Source organism: Apus apus, chromosome 2 (assembly GCF_020740795.1).
Source record: "Apus apus isolate bApuApu2 chromosome 2, bApuApu2.pri.cur, whole genome shotgun sequence".
NCBI lineage: Eukaryota > Metazoa > Chordata > Aves > Apodiformes > Apodidae > Apus > Apus apus.
This window is the reverse complement of record NC_067283.1, coordinates 5,975,855-5,994,499: the sequence shown is the minus strand read 5'-3', so window position 1 is coordinate 5,994,499 and position 18,645 is coordinate 5,975,855. Positions and strand designations below refer to the sequence as shown.

Here is an 18,645-nt window from a genome sequence, read left to right as displayed (position 1 = left end):
CATTTCATTATAGCACTAAAAAAGGACATAGTTTTCCAGGCTCCATGTTAGGACAACAGGTTTTATTTATCTCCAAAAGACATTAAAACATGGATACTTAATTCCCTGAGATAAAAATTCCTGAAACAGTCTTCCAGTTTCTCCTAGTCATAATGCTGTGTCTAATTATTTTAAATTTGGGGGATTCGTTGGTAAATATATGTTTGTTTGTTTTTTCTGAGACTGAGATATCAAATATTTGAGTCTCCTTCCTCTAAAGTTTTTTTTTGAAGAGCAAGTTCCATATGACAAGAAGTATTCTGGCAAGGAGGATTGGTCCTTGAAGAAATGCTTCATGGCCAGAGGATTTCTGGTTTCTGTGAGTGGAATTTATCTCGCCTAAGTGTACAACTCATCTAGTTACCCCGGACTCCCATTAGAGTCAATAGAGAGAAACAGACATTTTTAGAAGATGATTCATCTGACCTAATTTAAATGTTGATTTCTGTCAGAGATGGGACACATTGTACCTAACTACATTGGCTTCAGACCCTCATTGACTGTAAAAGGGCCTCAGATGACAAGTTCAAATGCAGATGTTTACATTTAATTCCAGTAAATTCCACCCTATATGGTAATATGAATCAGCAGGTCTGGAGAGGATGAGCTCTAGCTCTGTGATGGGCTTGCTTCCTGTTGTCCTGTCAAAATTTCTCCATGGAATTGCTCCTGCTGGCACAAATTAGCCAGCATTTTACTAGCAGAACTGGGAGGTGTTATGCATGTTGATACCGTATCTTCTTTTCCTTTTCATTAATTCAGTCCCAAAATCACCACTGGTTCCAATCTCAAGGAGCTATGGAGCTCCTCAAACTCCCAGGACATCATTCAAAACCTCTAGTTCCTGATTTCAAAGAGAGGAATCCATTGTTCTCTAATAATAAAGGCAGTGTTATGTCAATAAATTGCTAAAGCTGAATGGAAAAAAAAACCCAGCAAGTTAGAGAGTAGGATATGGGGAATTTAAAGCCTGGAGTCAGTGTACTGTACAAAGACATGTATTTTTGGTATTCATGTTTATGAGGACAACATAATCCTACAAACTGAAAATAAATGTCAATGTGTACACATAGAAAAGCAATGAGTGAGCTACACTTGGATGAACATCAGCTGAATGATACCAAGGCTTATTATTCAGTTAGTCTTCATGTCAACTACTTAAATTGTTGCTCCTTTCTTGGGTCCAAGTGCTAAGAGGAAAAGAAATGGTAATCTGTGACAGAGAGCAGATACCCTCCAGTGAACTCTAGGTACAGATCTGCCAAGTCAGCAGATGCCATTCCTAGAGCTGCTTTTCAGTGAGCAAACACACCCATATTGCTCTTAAAATAAGACAGTAACATTACAGATCACTTTGTGGTTGTTTTTTTTCAAAGCTTCTTAGAATCCCACCTTAATTTCTAAGGCACATTTTCCAAGCTTTCCAATTATTTTTACAACAATGAAACTCTCTCTTTTCTTCCCTAAGCTTGCAATACCTACTACATAATATTGTTTTCTTACCACTGGACAAACACACATTTTTACAAGCCACAAAGCCCACATAAATCAGTGACATGCACTACAGAGCTGGTGCGACGAATTGCATGCAGTAGCAGGTAGGAAAGTTGTTTCTGTTACCTCTTTTGGCCCTACTGGAGGTGGTGGCTCAGCCTTCAACTGTTTATCCACGTGCAACTCACTTAACTCTTCACAAATCTCAGAGTTCTGACTCCGGCCGCCTGGGCTTTGGCATCGCTGCCCCCTGGGCTGCAGCTGTTTTTCCTGCTGGAAATAATCCTAGATGGGTTTATTTTCTTTTTCTTTGATAGCATACTTATTTCTTAAGGAGAACTCCCCAGCTAGAAGAGAAAATAGCCTGGACTATACTTGTCAGGAGATGACAACTTCAGGAAAAATGGTAAGGAACAAGCTAACACAAGCTTATGCTGTAACTTTTGAGCTTCAATGACTGGATATGTCAAGATATCTGGCTGTAGAAAATGGAAATACAAAGAGGCCTTTATTTTTTTGAGCTGTTGTTGCTGGGACAGGAGAAACACCCTTGTAATGTCCATTTTGAGTCTGGTTTTGAGACATAAGTTTCCTCCAGTGTTCAGTCAACTAACCGAGGGGTGTACTTGGAAGTTGTGGTGACACTCAGAGCTGGAGAGGAGCACGAGTGCTACATCAAATGCTGTGCTACAAATCTGCTTCAAAAGGTGTGGAAAAAAACACACCCAGAGGAGACAAGATACACTCTGAAGGAGAGGAAAATGCAAAGTTCACAGGAAGAGATAAAAGGTATCTAAAAGTGGATGTGGAAAATCTGCAGGTAAACACATAAACGTACACAGCTCCTACTCAGCAAAGCACTTTACTTTGAACTCACTGATCCCAACTTAACCACAGGTTGAAAGGAGAGGACATCCTTAAGTACTTCACTGAAAAGGACTGGACTCTGGAATTGGAGCAATAGTTTTTCTTCTGCTATCATGTCTGACTAGACCCAGTGCTTCCTAGCAGGAGTGGTGCCATTAAATCCAGCCACTTCTTCCTGGGATGATGATTATTGCTGCTGAGCTCTCAAAGTGCTCCAGGAACTAAAGGCAGAGGCAAATATGTTTGGAGGGTTGGTCCCTACATCTGGAGGCCCAGGTTCTCCCCTGGTGCAAATCATTGTGGCTTTATTGATTCACCTAAGAGAGGGATTTCTCTGAAAACTCCATAGTTCATCACAGCACTACCATCATTCATGCAATTACTAACACTGCTACTAAAATATTAATAAAACTCTAGCCAGTTTCAAAGACTTGCACTGAACTGCTTACAGCAGGACTTCCATGCTGAGAAAAAAATTACAAGCATAACAGGATTTCAACAGTAATTATTTAAGCCTATTTATCTTTCACTTTCACGTCCACCTTTTTTTTTTGCCTTGGCTTGGCTGACATTCAATGTTATTCGTGTATTAAGTGAGTTTCCTTTCCCCAGGGAGTCACAGCCTACCTGCCTCAGTTCTAAAGCCACATCACCACAGGAACTCCTTCAAGAGGTACCAGGAGCAAAAACCCACTTTATTTCACTTTTAACTATTTGAAGAAACAGATGACACAAAGGAAGCAGTTGGTTAAGCAAATTGCTCTCCACAGAAATGCTTTCGGACTTTCAGGTTTGTACCAGGCCTTTCAAATGTCGTTCAGTGTTTCAAGCAAATTAATTTAAAATTAAATTACTTGTTTCCTGCTTTGGAGGGCATGTGGTCTAAAATATATTCTAACTTTAATAAATTAAATTATGCACATTCAAGCCTGTACTCTCTGTATAAGAATGTATTACATACAAATTCTAGGCACAGTTCAGAACAAAGCCCAGAGATCTCTGAGTTACACGTCTGTCCCTGTCAAAAAGCAACAATCTTTAAGGTGCATCTTTGGAAATAGTGTGATACTCAGGGGAAAGGTAGTGTGGAAGGCACAGTATGCAAAAGTAAGGCACTCAGCCATGAAAAGGTTTGTTGTTGTTTTTTTTTTTTTTAATGCAATGTTCATACAACCTAGTAGTGAGTAATCTTAATGGCATGATATTGGTTATAGCACAAAAACAACAGAAACAATTGTTTCATGTTAAAAGTGCAATGCAATCTGAGGTGACGTCTCAAGTTCATTTATGCAGAAAGGCTGTGCACTCAAGATTCTTCAGAAACTATGCAGTGTATAGAACAGGCTGTGTAACCCAGATGATCTGACAAATGCTCAAGTTGTTAGGCAAATTATCACATTAAGCTCAAGTCAAATGCCAGACTAACACCAATTCTCTATTTACTAACTCCTCTGTGTGGTATCAAGACTTAGCAACACATTCATAGAGACTAAACTCCAGGAAACTTGGACCTAGCTACTTCCCAAAAATCACACTTGCACCAAGTATCCCATCAGTTAAGGTTAAATAAAACTGACTAAATATATCCTGGCAAATTAGCCAGGGGGACAATATGTGCATGTGCTCAGACAATGATTTGTTTCATCATCATGTGTTCTAAGACTCATCCTGCAAATTTGTAAGGTGGGAGAAAAATCTCTAAGAGAAATAAACTCTTCAAAAGAGTCTGGTTGTGTAGACTGATCCCAAAAGGAGTGTTAGGGAGTCAGGTCAGCTTTTGCAAACAGGTGATGCCAGCTCTGATAAGCAACTCTCATGGGATGCAGTGGTCCCATTTCCAGCACACAGCACCTGAAGATCAGCACAGACCTGTCTGGGAAAAGGTGCCCTTGGTTTATGTTGTTTAACTTCAGACTGTTTGGGTTTGTTCTGATTCCAGATGATTTGTTCTTCTGGCAGCAATGGCAGGTTTATCTCCTGTAAAATTTCCCACTGTGGGTGGTTTATATAATTTGGTTTTAATTTTTGTATCAAGTGCCATGTTGCCAAGGCAATACACATTATGTTAATATTTATTGATTCAGTTGTTTTCATAATTCATAAAGTAAAACCATTCAGCAACATAAAAACATTGCGTAAGCAAATGGATGGTAGGGAGCTCAGGACAGACCTCAGTTCCTTTAGAGCATACACCAAAAGTTTGCTCACCTCTGCTCTGATCTGGGCCCTAAAAGAGATGATCTGCCAACACTGTACCAATAATCAGCACATGGAGGACTGTGGACCCAGTGTTGCTCCCTTGCATGCTGCAGGTCAGTTGTAGCACTAGAAAAACAGCAACTGGATTGAAAACAGAGCATAATCTGGGTGACATCTCAAGTGTGTTTGTGCACGGACCCACATACTTGTTTGCTGACACAAATAAATACAAAGGCTCCACACTGTGTCCTGCCTCTGAAAAGCAGAGATCGCTTAATTGTTTCAGGCTCAAATGGGGATTAGTGCAAATGCCTCTCCTTTGGAACCAGGACTTGCTGTTGGCAAAACAAGACAAATACCTGTCACCAGCATGGATTCCTTTTATTCCTTCCCCATGGAAATATCTTTTTTTCCATCCTGTGTAAATTTAGAAGAAGATCCCAGGACCTGCCTTTCAGAAAGTGATCAGCTCAAACGGGTTTTCCTGATGCTTCACTCACTCCCTGGATCACGACCCTAGCTTATAACATTTGTTTCCTGATTCCCTGGCCACAGCTTTCGTGGGAGAGATGATGTGCAAACCCTTTGATAGCAGCAAGCTTCCTCTCCCAAGCAAGTGGGGAGGCAAGAAATGGGAATTGGCTCTAGAGCCCTCCCCCCTTGCAACTGCCACTGCAGAGCCAGCAAGGAAGGATGAAGGATGTGGCAGGATGAAGTTCATTCAAGTTATTTTACAAGCTGTACAGGGTATCCCCTGCCTCTGGTGGGACAGTACAAATACAAACTGCCCTTTCCTCAGTCTATTGTGCACTGGGAAGCTTCAACCCTATGTGTCTTCTCTGCTCACCACCAGGCTCATGTGTCCCTTTGTCTCTGTGAAGACCAGTTTTGAGACACTAATGGGATTTTACAGATCTCCAGGTTCTGCCATCACTTTCCAGAAATTAGATGGTCAGGACATTTCCAGGTGCAGACTTAGAGATGTGAAGGCTTGTCCTGGTCTCCCCACAAAACAGTCTGCACACACTCCGCCATCTAGGTGAGACCCTAATTTACCAAGAGACACTGCTTGTCAGAGGAAGCATCAGCAGCAGGCAAGGATGCTGGCAACAGAAATATTCCTGCTATAGCCATTCATAGAGGACTGATACTACGAAACTGAGCCTCCTCAGGAAATGCAGCTCAACAAAGCAGCAATTTAATAAATGACAATATGTTTTAACCTGCAAAGCTTTCTATAGCGAGTTTCCAGATACCATAATAGGAGTCTGAGGAGCTTTCAATGTACGGCAAACCCCATTCATCAGTGTGACATATGTAGTTACGAGAGGACTGTTTACTCTGTAAAGTAATTGTTGATGTTTGTGTCCCTCCTTGCAGACAGATATGGGTTTCATAAAATTACTGTGCCTGGTAGCACTTGGCATCCTTTCTCAGCAACAGTTTGCATCTAGTAACTGGCACCCTTCCTTTGCAAAGGAGCCAAGAAGTAAATGATCATGAAAACCAAACTGTTTATATCCTACCTCCACAGAAGAGGAGAAGAGGGCAGATTGCAACGCTGCTGTAACACAGAGAGCTTGCATTACTGCCTGGGTAGCACCTGTTTAGTGTGTAAAATAAACAGGAGACTACAATCTGCAGAGCTGTCAGGCTGACAACTCTCAGATATGCTGTACTCAGGCTTTCCGAAAAGCTTTGAAAAATCTGAGCTAAAATGAGAGAGAAATAAATAACCACAAACTGGAGAAAAGACTTGTGAGTTCTTATTATCAGAACAGATAATTTATGATCTTTGTTCTCCTTTTCCACAAATAAATGTAAATCCTTGTAGCACCAGTGAAATCAGTGGATTTATCTTTCTGCACATTTAGCCCAAGAAGCAAAATCGCCAAATATATCAGGAAAATCCCCTTGCTTCCTTAATGTGAGAAGGGGAAGATTAATATCACTTATTCTGCTAGGAATAAAGAGGGCTGCTGTGCAGCTGTTAGTTTTAAGTGTGCACATTTGAGAATCTCTCTACCCTGGTTTAATGAATTGCTTCTGTAAAGCAGAACTGCTACTACTCAGTTTAATGAGAAATCAGAGGAAAACCTGGAGTGATACCACATCACAGTGCTGGGATCACAGCTAAGACACAGAGAGGACTCGTGTCACTCTCCACTCCTTTTCAAGAGCAGTTTCTTAGCAGCCCACTGTGTTTACAATACTGATGTGAAGCGTGTGAGGTCCTACTTTAAGTTTGCAACACATGTACATATTTTTAAATCTGCAAATTCCTCCAAGGGGATATGAAAACAGGAAAGTCTAAACTTGATTCTTTAAGACTAGTGATCCCCAATCTCCATCCTGTGCCACTTCAGCAGAAACAGCCAGACATTGGTTTCATGGACTGATTTGTGTTCAGTTTTTCAGCCCTTGTCAAGCATTCTCTCTTGCTATTTGTCTCCCCAAAAGTCCGAAACAGTCTGGTGCAAAGGGAGCAGTAAAATGTCAGGATTAGAAGGTGCTGCTCATATTTGCCATGTGAGTCCATCTGGATTTTTTTTCTTTTTCTTGATGACCCAGTCTTTATAGGGACCCTGTTTATCAAAACCCAGATGACCAAGATTGTTGCAGGAGAGCAACACTGGCAAAACAGATTAAATGCAACAGTGTCTGAGTTCAGAACCAGCACTGGCCCCTTGCCCAGCTCCTGGGTAGATCAAATTATGCCCCCAATCTGGATCTGTCTACAGATCTCAAGGAGCTTCCAGCTGAGCTGTTGTCTGTCAGACTTAAGGCCGTTGTAGTCTGAAGTTACACCTCTGCAGCTAAACACACAACTTGTCCTCCTGGTGGACCTAAGAAACACATTTCCCCCTCCCCCCTCCCGAAAGTCAGAGGTTATTTGGAAGAAAGCCACAGTACTTGTCCTAAAAAATAATGCTTCACTGAGTCCTTAGCAGGATAAAAATACCAGAATCTGGCCCTTAAAATGCAGAATGGCTAAGGCTCAGGGTGGCCAGAAACCACAGCTGCTCAGCAGAGGCTGTTAATGGCAAAAACTCCCCTGGAACCAGCCTACCTTGGTAATTTCTTTCATTTTGAAGAAAGGTGAACTAACACTTCTCCAGACAGACATCATCACAGTCACTAATTGCTGGTCTCTGCACAAGTGCTGGATGCTTTGCCAAATGTCATCCCTCAAGAAGAGAAAGAACAGTTCAGCAGGGCTCCTTCCTAGATCAATCCAGAACATTTCAAGTGTTTCAACTCTGGTCATGGAGGAGTGAGGTGTGTCATTTCTGATGGCTCCTGCCTTGAGGGTCTTTGCCCACACTGGGCAAAACACTGCCCATAATAAAACATAGACTCATTATTCCAAGAGTTGACTCTTGAAATGAGACTAAGTGAGAGAACTTGGCAAAAAGATGGACTGCCAAAGTTAATTTAGCCTGTTATCAATTCAATAGGCTTAAATAGGCAGTGAAAGTGTTTCATAAGTGTTCATTGTACAGAGTTCAAGCTAATACCTTCTGCTAAATTGCATTTTGAAGTTTAATCACTCTCTACTTTATGTTTCTTTTGGTAATTAGGATCTCTCCACAGTATAATATGAAGAACTCAAACTAATGGTCTTCTCTGATGGAAGTTTAAATTCTGGAAGTTTGCCTCAAAGTGCCATGAGTGTGGGTGCCTGAAGTAATCTGCAACCTTTCACCCAAACAAGGCATTAATATTTTGATCATTAAAAAAGGCAAGATAAATAAAACAACCATTATTTTAAATGTTATTTTGGACCATAATTAATGAACATAATGTCAATGCCCTGACACACACATGCACACATTGTCTCACATGGCACAGGGGCTGGTGGGGAACTGGCTGCTGTTCATTTTGTCCAAAAAATGTTAAATGTCAGCATTTTCTTTACCAAAGGGAGAAATAGTGAGAAATGCTCATTTCTAGGCAGCATTTTGCTTCAGGGAAGGATATGGATACTGGGAAATGGCACCCAGTAGGCTGTGACTGACACGTAGTCCACGGTCTGGGCACTTGTCCAAATGCATGTTGTCAAGTCAGCTATGCCTGATATCAGTTCTTTCAATGCCAGCCTTCTTTTTATTATTATTCCCCCCCCACCCTCTTTCTCTCTTCCATTAGCTCCCTGTGTTTCCTGCACCTTAGGCATTATGCTGTGGACAAATATATTTCCCTGCCACCATGTACTGACAAAGCAACCTAAAACCTTTGATCCAGTGTGGCTGTTCTAATCACATCAGCAGGGATCTGATACAGAATCTTCCCCTTCTGCTTCATCCCACTGAAACAAAATAAACACAAAGGTCTTTCTATAGGTAAAAGCAAAGATGGAGACATTCAAATCTGGATAAAAATACCGGAATCTGGCCCTTAAAATTTAGAATGGTTAGGGTTAAGGTTGGCCAGAAACCACAGCTGCTCAGCAGAGGCTGTTGACAGTAAAAACTGTCCTGAAAGCAGCCTACCCTGGTATTTTCTTTCATTTTGAACAAAAGTGAACTAAAACTTTGCCAGGCAAACATCATCACAGTCACTAACTCTGGCTTTAAATCTGCTGCTGTGATTTACAGTCCTTATTCTTTTCCTAATGGTTTTGCTGCTCTTCTCCCGAAGACAATAAATACAGAAATATTCCATTTTATTGCTAAAAAAAAGAATATTAAAGATAATTGAGTTCTATGTAGTTTTCAAGAAATGCAAAGCAAAACATACAGTTTAGAAAATGAGAAATCCAGGCAAAATATGTATGTAATAATAATGAGAAAAACCTTGTTATCTTACTTAAAGATCAGAAAAATATGGACTCAAATAAAGCTGAGAAAAAGAGTGCTGTAAGATTTATTGCATCTTGCATGCACATGTACACATAGGCTCACTTTCCTGCCAGTGAGAACTGGGGAGTCATCAACAGAATTCAAAGGTATTTTATCCAGTTGCACTAAATAAAACTGTGTCCCCCAGACTGGAACGGAAAACAGGAGGAATATAAATAGTGTTTGAAAAGGCATTGCAGTTGCTGACAATAAAGTGCATTTCCTGCAGTAAAAGGCTGAAATTAATGTACCCTGTCAAATAAACACGACTTCCTGGTATCTCTGATTTATAGATGGTAGAATTATTAGGAGCATAAGACAGTGTCACAAATTATTTTATAGCAAAATCTTTATGCACTGGCATTTTTATAATAATTTTCAGTAATTTCAGCTACCCTCGTGTCAACCTGGAAAAATTCTATTGACTTTTACAGAATCACTTCAGTTTCAGGAGCAGGTCTAGAATGCACAGAAATTGAACAGCAAAATTTCCACTGTGTACAAAGGAAACAGATGTGGGACCAGATGCAAATGGTGAATTCTCTGTTACCTGAGACATTTCCTCCTTTTCTCTGTCTTACAAATGATGTATCATACCTAAAATAAACTTCAAGGCTCTGTGCAGAAATTATTGGTTGAAGTCTTTGGCTCAGTGTTATGAAAAAGCTAAAACATGATCATCCAAATGGTTCTCTTTGACCTCAAAATGATGAATCTCTTACTGGCAGGAACACACACAAAAAAAGAAAATCCATCTGAAACAATTTCACCCTTTCAAATGAACTAAAATGAATCAGTAATTCTGAATTAAATATGAGGAAGAAGTGAATCAAAGCTTGGGATTTTGATACTGTCCAGGGCAATATAGAAATTGTAACACTGAACACGGATTTTGGTGGCAGCAAACTCTGTCATTGACACGTACAGGGGCAATTACTCATCTAGAATGAAAGGATCATTTTGGTTGGAAAAAGACCTTTAAGATACTGACAAGTCCACCACTAAACCATGTCCCTAAGCAATAATCCTAAAGTCTGGAAAACTGGTTTTCCTGGGAGATGTGTTTAGTGGAGCCCAGATATGGGAGAAGAGCCAACAAAGAAAAAAGTGTCAATATGACTAAGAAAGCAAGGAGTGCTCTGGAGCAATTAATAACTCATTCAGTGTGCAAAATCCAGGCAAACCCTCAGGTCCTCTCGGCAGACCCAGAGCCAAAACTCTTGGACATCACAGCAGAAGTGCTGCTCTGCCTTGGAGGGGTGTAGGAAGAGCCCTCTGAGAAGTGCAGCTCTACAGCTGGGAAACGCTGAGAGGCAACGACAGACACTGGCCCTTCCAGCAGGCAACATTCCCGGACAGGTCATGGAAAGGTGAGCCCTAACAGGCACAGCAACAACTCTCTGCTGTTCAGGAATTTCGACAGCCAGAGGTAAGCCTTGGTGAAGAGGATGGGCCAGCCCTCCACTGGCTTTGCAGTCTCAGGATGGCACAAATCAGCCGTGGTGGGAGCTGGGCCTCAGTTGCCGTGCAGGGAGCCGGCAGCGCTCCCGCCTGCGTGCCTGGTGCCAAGGAAGGGGTAAGAAAGCCTCAAAGGCTCTGTCCTGGCAGCAGGCAGCCAGCACTTTCCATATGACCCAATTAGCCACTCCGTTGGAACAAATCAATAAGGCATTTTCTGAAGACAAGCAGGCAAGTGCTGCTGGCTGGGCACTGCTTTCCGCACGGGAGGATCCAAAGGTGTTACCGCTGCAGGAAGCAGCGGCCGTGCTCAGCTGTGCTGCAGCAGAGGGGGAGAAGGAGAGATGCTTTCCAGACTGCTGTGGCCAAGATCCACTGGCCAGCACAGCGTGGGTTATCTTCTCACTGGCACACTATAGACAGATCAAGTTGAGGGCAGTAGTTTGAGTAAGGCAGGTTAGGTAGGAATTCAATTTTTAAAGGGGGAGGAAACAATAACAACCCTGTTGGGCTGACTCAAACAACAAGGAAAGTGTAGAGGCATTTCCTTAGGTTCTGCTAATAAAATGTGCTGACTGTAGGAACTCATCAGTGCAGAAAAGTAATGGGCTGTAGAAAGACCTGAACACCATTGAGGTTTGGGATAACCGAAAGACGGGGTTCAACAGCATAAGTGCAGGACATGTACTTTGGGGACTGATTAGGACACCAAGTGTTACCCATCTGGGACCTCCTTTTAGTCTATAAATCACAGGTTTCCTCTGAAGCACAAAGTGATGTCACTGTGAAACAGACACACACCACTCTGGGATAGAGCTGAGGGCACCTAGAAGGTTAAGCAATACTAAAGCAGGAATTTTTAAGATTTAAGCTTTGGACTTCTATATCTAATGTAAATTGTACAAACCCCTCTGATGTCTGAAACTTTTAATGTAATTAAACTGCAGGTAAGTTGTAATAGGGTTGATCCTCTGCGTCGGGTGGACTGGTCTGTGCATTTGGAATTGTCCCATCACCTTACTGTCTCCATAATCTGGTTCTTACACCTTCAGGAGACTGAAAGTTGAGGTCACATAAAAATATGGTGTTTATGAGCAATTACAAGACACTCTGTGGAGGTTCAAGGAAATAATTTCCACATTTCAATGCTTTAGGGAGCCAAAACGAGAGCCCAAAACAACCTTGAGATGGTACAACCAGTGTGTTGCTTTGGTTGCTGCTGAGCTTTTGGGAGCTGTTTTCCTGGTGAGACAACCCATACTTAAAATTGCATATCTCAAAGAGAGAGGAAAAATGGAAGATAATTTTCATGTAATAGAAGGTTATTTGGTCACTGGGGCTGAAGTGTGACAAGGCGGATGATGTTGTGATTATTCTTGTTCTCATTATAAAGATAAACTTCTCATCAAATCCTGAAAAATTTCTGTGGAGTGACTGGGAGAGACTTCTCCAGCCCTATGAGCAGGGCAAAGAAGGGGTTAAGTTAAGCCCTAAGCAAAAATGTTGCAGTGACTGGCATCAACACACATATCACACTATAAAGATGAATTCACAAAGTTCCAAGTGATCCTTCTCAGCCTCACTCCTCTTTTGCCAGCTTCTTGCACCCGTGCTGACATTCAGCTTTTCTTTCTGATCCTTTCACCATATGTGTGGGCTGCAGACATCTGTCTCCCACCTCTTCGAGCCAGCAAAGCCTCTCACCTGTATCTCAGTAATCAAAGGAGACTTAGAAGCTATCAGGTGGTCTCACTCTTTCAAAACCCTCTCAGTGACAGTGCCACAAATTGGTAGCTTTCAGGAAGACGGCTGCTGCCAGTGTAAGCTTTGATAAGAGAAATGGCAGCTGAAATTTAAACGTAGACATTTCTATTACTCAGAGGAAAATGTGCAGTCACAGAAAGGTTTCTCATCATCTGAAATTTCAAACTGCTGTGTGTAACACTGTGGGGCCCATTTCCCAGAGCCACAAAAGCTTGCTTTAGAGTAGTTTTCTGACTTTACAGGAAGAGCCCAGCAATGGCACAGGAGCTGTAAGCTGAGCTGATCATTATCCTGATTTAGCCCATTGGGATCAACAACTTTCTGTTTCTACTTGAGATCAGCCTCCCTTTAGCCTCTCCGTTGTGATGGGTGGCTCTGGACTGATGTGAGTGAATGATGAACAGAATATACTACAGGATCTTCAGCTGACAAAGAAAATGTAAATGATGTGTAGGGGTCTGGAGTGGATTACTTATGAGGGGCGCCAAGGTCACTTGGATTATTCAGCTTGGAGAAGAAGAAGCTGAGGGGTGACCTCATTGCAGTCTCTGGCTTCCTCATGAGGGGAAGAGATGGGGCAGGTACTGATCTCTTCACTCCTGTGACCAATGACAGAAGTCAGGGAAATAGCAAGAAGCTGAATCAGGGGAGGTTTAGGTTGGATATCAGGAAAAGGTTTTTGACCCAGAGGGTGGTTGAGCAGTGGAACAAAGTCTCCAGGGAAGTGGTCACAGTACCAAGCCTGCCCGAGTTCAAGAAGCATTTGGATGATGCTCTCAGGCACATGGTGCAATTCTTGGGGTGCTCTATACAGGGACAGGATTTGGACTTGATGATCCTGATGGGTCCCTTCCAAGTCAGCATATTCTATGAATCTATGAATCTATGAATTGTGTAGATTTACCTAGCCATGTGCTTCAGAGGCATTTATACATATACTTCCTGTTCATGCACCTCCTTTTGCCTCTTCCTTCATGTTATTGCATCAAAATCTAAACTCCTGAGGAGGAAGGCAGGTTGTGGCAATGTTGCCAAAGGGCTGCTAAATTCCAGGTGAGTCAACAACTTTAAAGTGAAGCAGGGTACCTTGTCTTCTCCTAAGAAGTAAATATACAAGCACATTCTCTTTGTGCATGTTAAAATATTTAAATATGTAAAAATATGGATTATAATTAGGGGAAAGTTAGAATAGATTTGAATGTTTAGTGTACCCTTGGTAGTTCTTGTTTCCTTTCTGTATGATGCCCTCCATGCAAAAAAGATACTTCACCATAATTGTGCCCTTTCAGCACAATCATCATGTAATTTTTGCTCTTGTTCATGTTGTTTTTTCCTTTGTGAGCTCTGTCAAGGTTATCGTGGCCATCCTGGAAGGAAGGAGGCGAGGATCCCCATGGAGCTGGGGCTCACAGGATTAACATTTCTGGAGTGAGTGGGGAAGTTTATTCCCCCAAGTCCCACAGGACCGCCCTTGATACAAAGGCTAACAAGCTGCAATGCTCACAACTCCAAATCCAGGGAACTGGTATTTCATACTGAGCTCCAGCTGCCCCACCTGGAGTACTGTGTTCAGTTCTAGAGTCTCCAGCATAAGAAGGACGTGGAGCTCGTGGAGGAAGTCCAGAGGAGGGACACTAAGATGATCCAAGAGCTAGAGCACTTCTCCTGAAAAGGGCAGGCTGAGAGAACTGGGACTGTTCAGTCTGGAGAAGAGAGGCTCCAGGGAGGCCTTGGAGCACCTTCCAGTGCCTGAAGGGGCTACAGGAAAGCTGGGGAGGGGCTTTTTACAAGGGCTTGTAGTGAGAGGACGAGACATAATGGATCAAAACTGGAAGAGAGGAGATTTAAGTTAGACATTAGGAGGAGATTCCGTAGTGTGAGGGTGGTGAGACACTGGCACAGATTGTTCAGGGAACTTGTGGAAGCCCCATCCCTCAAAGTGTTCAAGGCCAGGTTGGATGGGGCTCTGAGCAGCCTGATCTAGTGGGAGGTGACCCTCCTCATGCAGGGGGGTTGGAACTAGATGATCTTTACAGTCCGTTCCAACCTAAACCATTCTGTGATCCTATGATAATATCTACTGCAATTACCCGCACCTTCATCAAGTGAGGTTTTTGTGGGTCCAGAGATCATACATCTTTGGAATGAGCACCATAAACAATGACAGATCTTTGAATCATTTGGGATCTGCTTTCTCATGGCTCTGCTATTTATGAAGATGTGCACAGCTGTGTAAATTTCTTAGGGTTTTGCAGAAAAGCAAATGCAAATCTTATTACACAATTATTATTTCTGGTGTTGAGCTTCTTCCTATTTTTGTTTATTTATTATGCCAATGTATTTTGAGTCTTTGAGTTGGAACTCTTTCACATCCACACATTTTCCTCTCTAGAAATTTGACAAAACTGTTTGCTGGATATATGAATTAACTTATTTTTTGGACCTTTTCAGCAGCAGACCCCTTAGGCCTGTGGACAAAGGTCAAAACTCATTGATCAGGGCTATGCATGGGGGAACTACAGTGACCTGCCACAGCTGTTTGTCAAAGCCTGGAAAACACAAGTGACAAAACTAATTAATACATTTCTCCACTCCATCCCTCCTATTTGATGCACACACTAGCAGTGACCTGTATTATTTCCCTGCAATCCAAATATCTTGTGATAATATTACCCTAATGTTTATTGAAATATCATTAAGAGATACAATGTGAAAACAGTATTTTGGTTTGCTTTTCCCACTGAGTTTTGTTTCCTTCTAGTTTGTTTCACTCTGGGCACTTGATGTTCGTATCACTTATGATAATGTTTAAATATTAACGAAACAGTTTGAACAAATTTTCTTAATATTTTCAGGTCAACTTTTACTCATAATGTTCTATTTCACTAAAGTGCCTTTTTTTCTATATAAGTGCTCTCACTCATGACTCTAATAGAACTCACTAAAGGTCTAATTCCACATTTACTTCCTTTACAGCATAAAATGGACAACTATCTCTTCAACCTACTAAAATACACACCAGCATCTATACGGACACACTGTGCAGCTAAAGTTCTATTTCTATTTCTACATTTCTATACTTTTAAGGTACAGGAAGATGTGAAAATCCCAAACCCTCCATGTTCTGTGCTGCAGTTCAGATTGCAATTGTGAATGTTGCTATTTATCTTGAGAATGGTGGAATACAGGATTGTAACATACACACGTGTGCACCTACAGACACGTACACGCATGATTCCAGACCTCATGGATGCCTATGTGTAAAGTTTCAACTAACTTTTGCTTGGTACAGTGAGAGAAAAATCTGAGAATTTTTATGATTGTGACCCTCTGTCAGATGTAGCAGAAAGGCATCTTAAAAGGGTATCTTAAAAGGCCAAAAGTAAATGAAAAACAAACAACCCAAACCTCCAGAATGAAACACATTTACACATTATTAAATACTATAGTATTACCTAAAAAGGTTGGACCAGATGATCCTTGAGGTCCCTTCCAACCTGGCATTCTGTGATTCTGTGATTCTATAGTTAGTATTTGCAGATCAGTGACTACTAAGAAACCTGTCTACTGTTATTCATAATTCACTTTTCAAGCGTACTCTGCTTGTAGCTTAACTAATTCAAAGCTGGGAATAGGAAAGGACTTCAAAGGAAAAAATATATATTAACCATGCTACCCTCACTGATCATTTCAAGAAGAGTATTCCTTAAAAAAGATTTTTAAAAGTCCCTAAAGCTGTTTACCAAAAATTTCAGACTTCTTTTTTTTTTTTTTCTATTAGCTAGGTTTCTCATTTGGACAGTGGGGCTTGATGATAAAGTCTTTTGACCCCTTGCCCTTCGGGTCCCAAAGGGAATGCTCAATGTGTAAGACTTGCACTAACACTGTAACTATTGAACAATGAAGCAGGATAAATTAATTGTTAGCAGCCAGTTAGTGCCCACCTCTTGACACAGAGTCCCTCCTTGGGCTTTTCTAGGACAACCCTTCTCTAAGGACAGTTTTGCTTCAAAACATTCTTCCCCTCAACTGAGAGACTGGGGATCCCTCCTGACAGCTGGATCCAAATCAGGAGCTTTGATCCAGGTCCTGCTGAACTCTGCAGGTCTCAGCCAGTGTCAGAAGGTGCTGGATCAAGCCTGAAGGGTCTGGAAAACATTAACTAGCTATGGTACATGAGGCCAAGAGATAAAGCTGGTAGAAAGGGAAGGAGGAGAGAAAGTGAGAAAGAAAAGCATTCCCATGAAGACTTTTCTTCTGCGTTTTACACCAACACTTTGAAGCACGCAGAATTTTTTAACCCTTCCTGTGAGTGCTCTGGTGAATATGAAAATCTGCAATGTCACACCAAAGAACAGGCAAATAACTATTTTTCCTGTCTGAATACATACAATCACTTTCTCTGGTGCCTTTTCATATCAGCCTCTGCCTTGTTATAAGAGAACTACTGGCCCTCGAGCCGTGATGCACAAATAAATCAACCCAATTTTTTGCATATTGAGAAAATCCCCTGCTGTAGTCAGAAGATCTAAGATTTGTTCTGTAACATTCCCATGATTCAGCTGAAAAAAAACCACAGCAAAACCAACCAAAACCAAACAGGCTCCTGTGTGAGAAAGAGCTTAATTGTTCTGGTTAGAAGAATTAATCTAGGCAAGCACAAAGAATACAAAAGGATGTCATTTGTTGGAGACTGAATTTTGCTCTTAGATATGCATGTATAACTTCTTCTGAAGTTAACAACATATCAAAGGCAGCATTAGGCCATAGGACATTTGAATCATGAGCCAGGGATCCAAAGCAAGTGTTGGAACAAAGGCCATGTGAATAAGTTGTAACTAGTAAATATTTTAGTTGCCTACCTGCTCCATTTCCGTAAAGGTGCTCTGCTCCTCATCTTCCTCCTCGATATCCGACTCTCCCACAGCAATAGGAACACAAATGGACAGGTTAGGATTGGTCATAAAATCATCGTTGTCTGTAATTCCTAGGTGTTTCTCCCCATTTTTATTCATCCCATCCTCAGTGTGGTTCTCTTTGTAGTTCTCCATGTCTTTGCCAAGCTCAGCGGTTGTGTGACTGTTCACGCAATTGTTAAGGGCACCTGTAGTCTGGGCTGCAAGCTTCATCATGGCTTTCTTTTCAGCCGTTGTCTTGGGGTGCCGGAGGACATGGCAGCAAAAATTCCACATTGTGTGTTTCAGGTACTGAAGCCCCCTGTGGATCCGAGCAAAAGCAAGCTGCAGGTTGTTCATCTCCCCGTCCTCGTCTGGTGCTGAAAGGTTGTCAGCGCTGAAGGAGCTGAGCAGCAAGGCAAGGAACAGGTTGAGCACCTGAAAGGGATAAAGCAACAAGGAAATCAATAAACCTTCATTGTGGAGGTCAAACGTTTGGTCTTGGAAGCACAAGGGTCTGAGTCTCATCTCGTTTGTGCTACCATAACACCACGAGTGTTTGTGGAACTATCTCAAATTACAGGTGGTTTTGGTAGGGAAAGGAGGTCTGCAGACATTTCTGAACACATTCATTTGAGTTGCAGAATTTTACCATGGACAATAACACACTCTGACACTCCCTTTCCCCCTCTAACATGCTAAAACATTAAAAAGAAAAGGGAAAGGTCAGACACAGAATATGTGATACAATTTCAATCGGAAGCTATATAGTATAAATATTCCCCTAAGTGGTGGTATGATGAATTTCCTGTAATTGCCAGCATTCCATCTTGGAGAAAATCACTAATTGCAACACTAATTGACATCCAGAAAGGTACTGCTTACAGGTAAAGACTATAGGAGGAAAGTTTTGAGGACTTCTTTGGTTTTTACTTAGTGTAAATACTGTTATTTATATTATGTAGTATATAATATATATATATAATACATAGAGAGACCTGGAAAAGCTCAAGAAGTCACCCCATGTGAACCCCATGAGGTTCAAAAAGGCTCAGTGCAAGGTCCTGGACTGGGGCAAACCTCAGTAT

General features: G+C 41.6%; 1 protein-coding gene across 1 annotated transcript in view; it reads right to left on the bottom strand.

Moving 5' to 3' along the window:
- LOC127380384 (sodium channel protein type 5 subunit alpha-like) overlaps nt 1–18,645 on the bottom strand; it is a 217,929-nt gene that overhangs the window by 56,005 nt on the left and 143,279 nt on the right. The window contains exons 17-18 of the mRNA XM_051609169.1: nt 17,525–17,995; nt 1,660–1,806 (exon numbers count right to left, since the gene is read on the bottom strand). Coding sequence (XP_051465129.1) covers nt 1,660–1,806; nt 17,525–17,995 — 618 coding nt within the window. The remainder of the gene's footprint in view (nt 1–1,659; nt 1,807–17,524; nt 17,996–18,645) is intronic.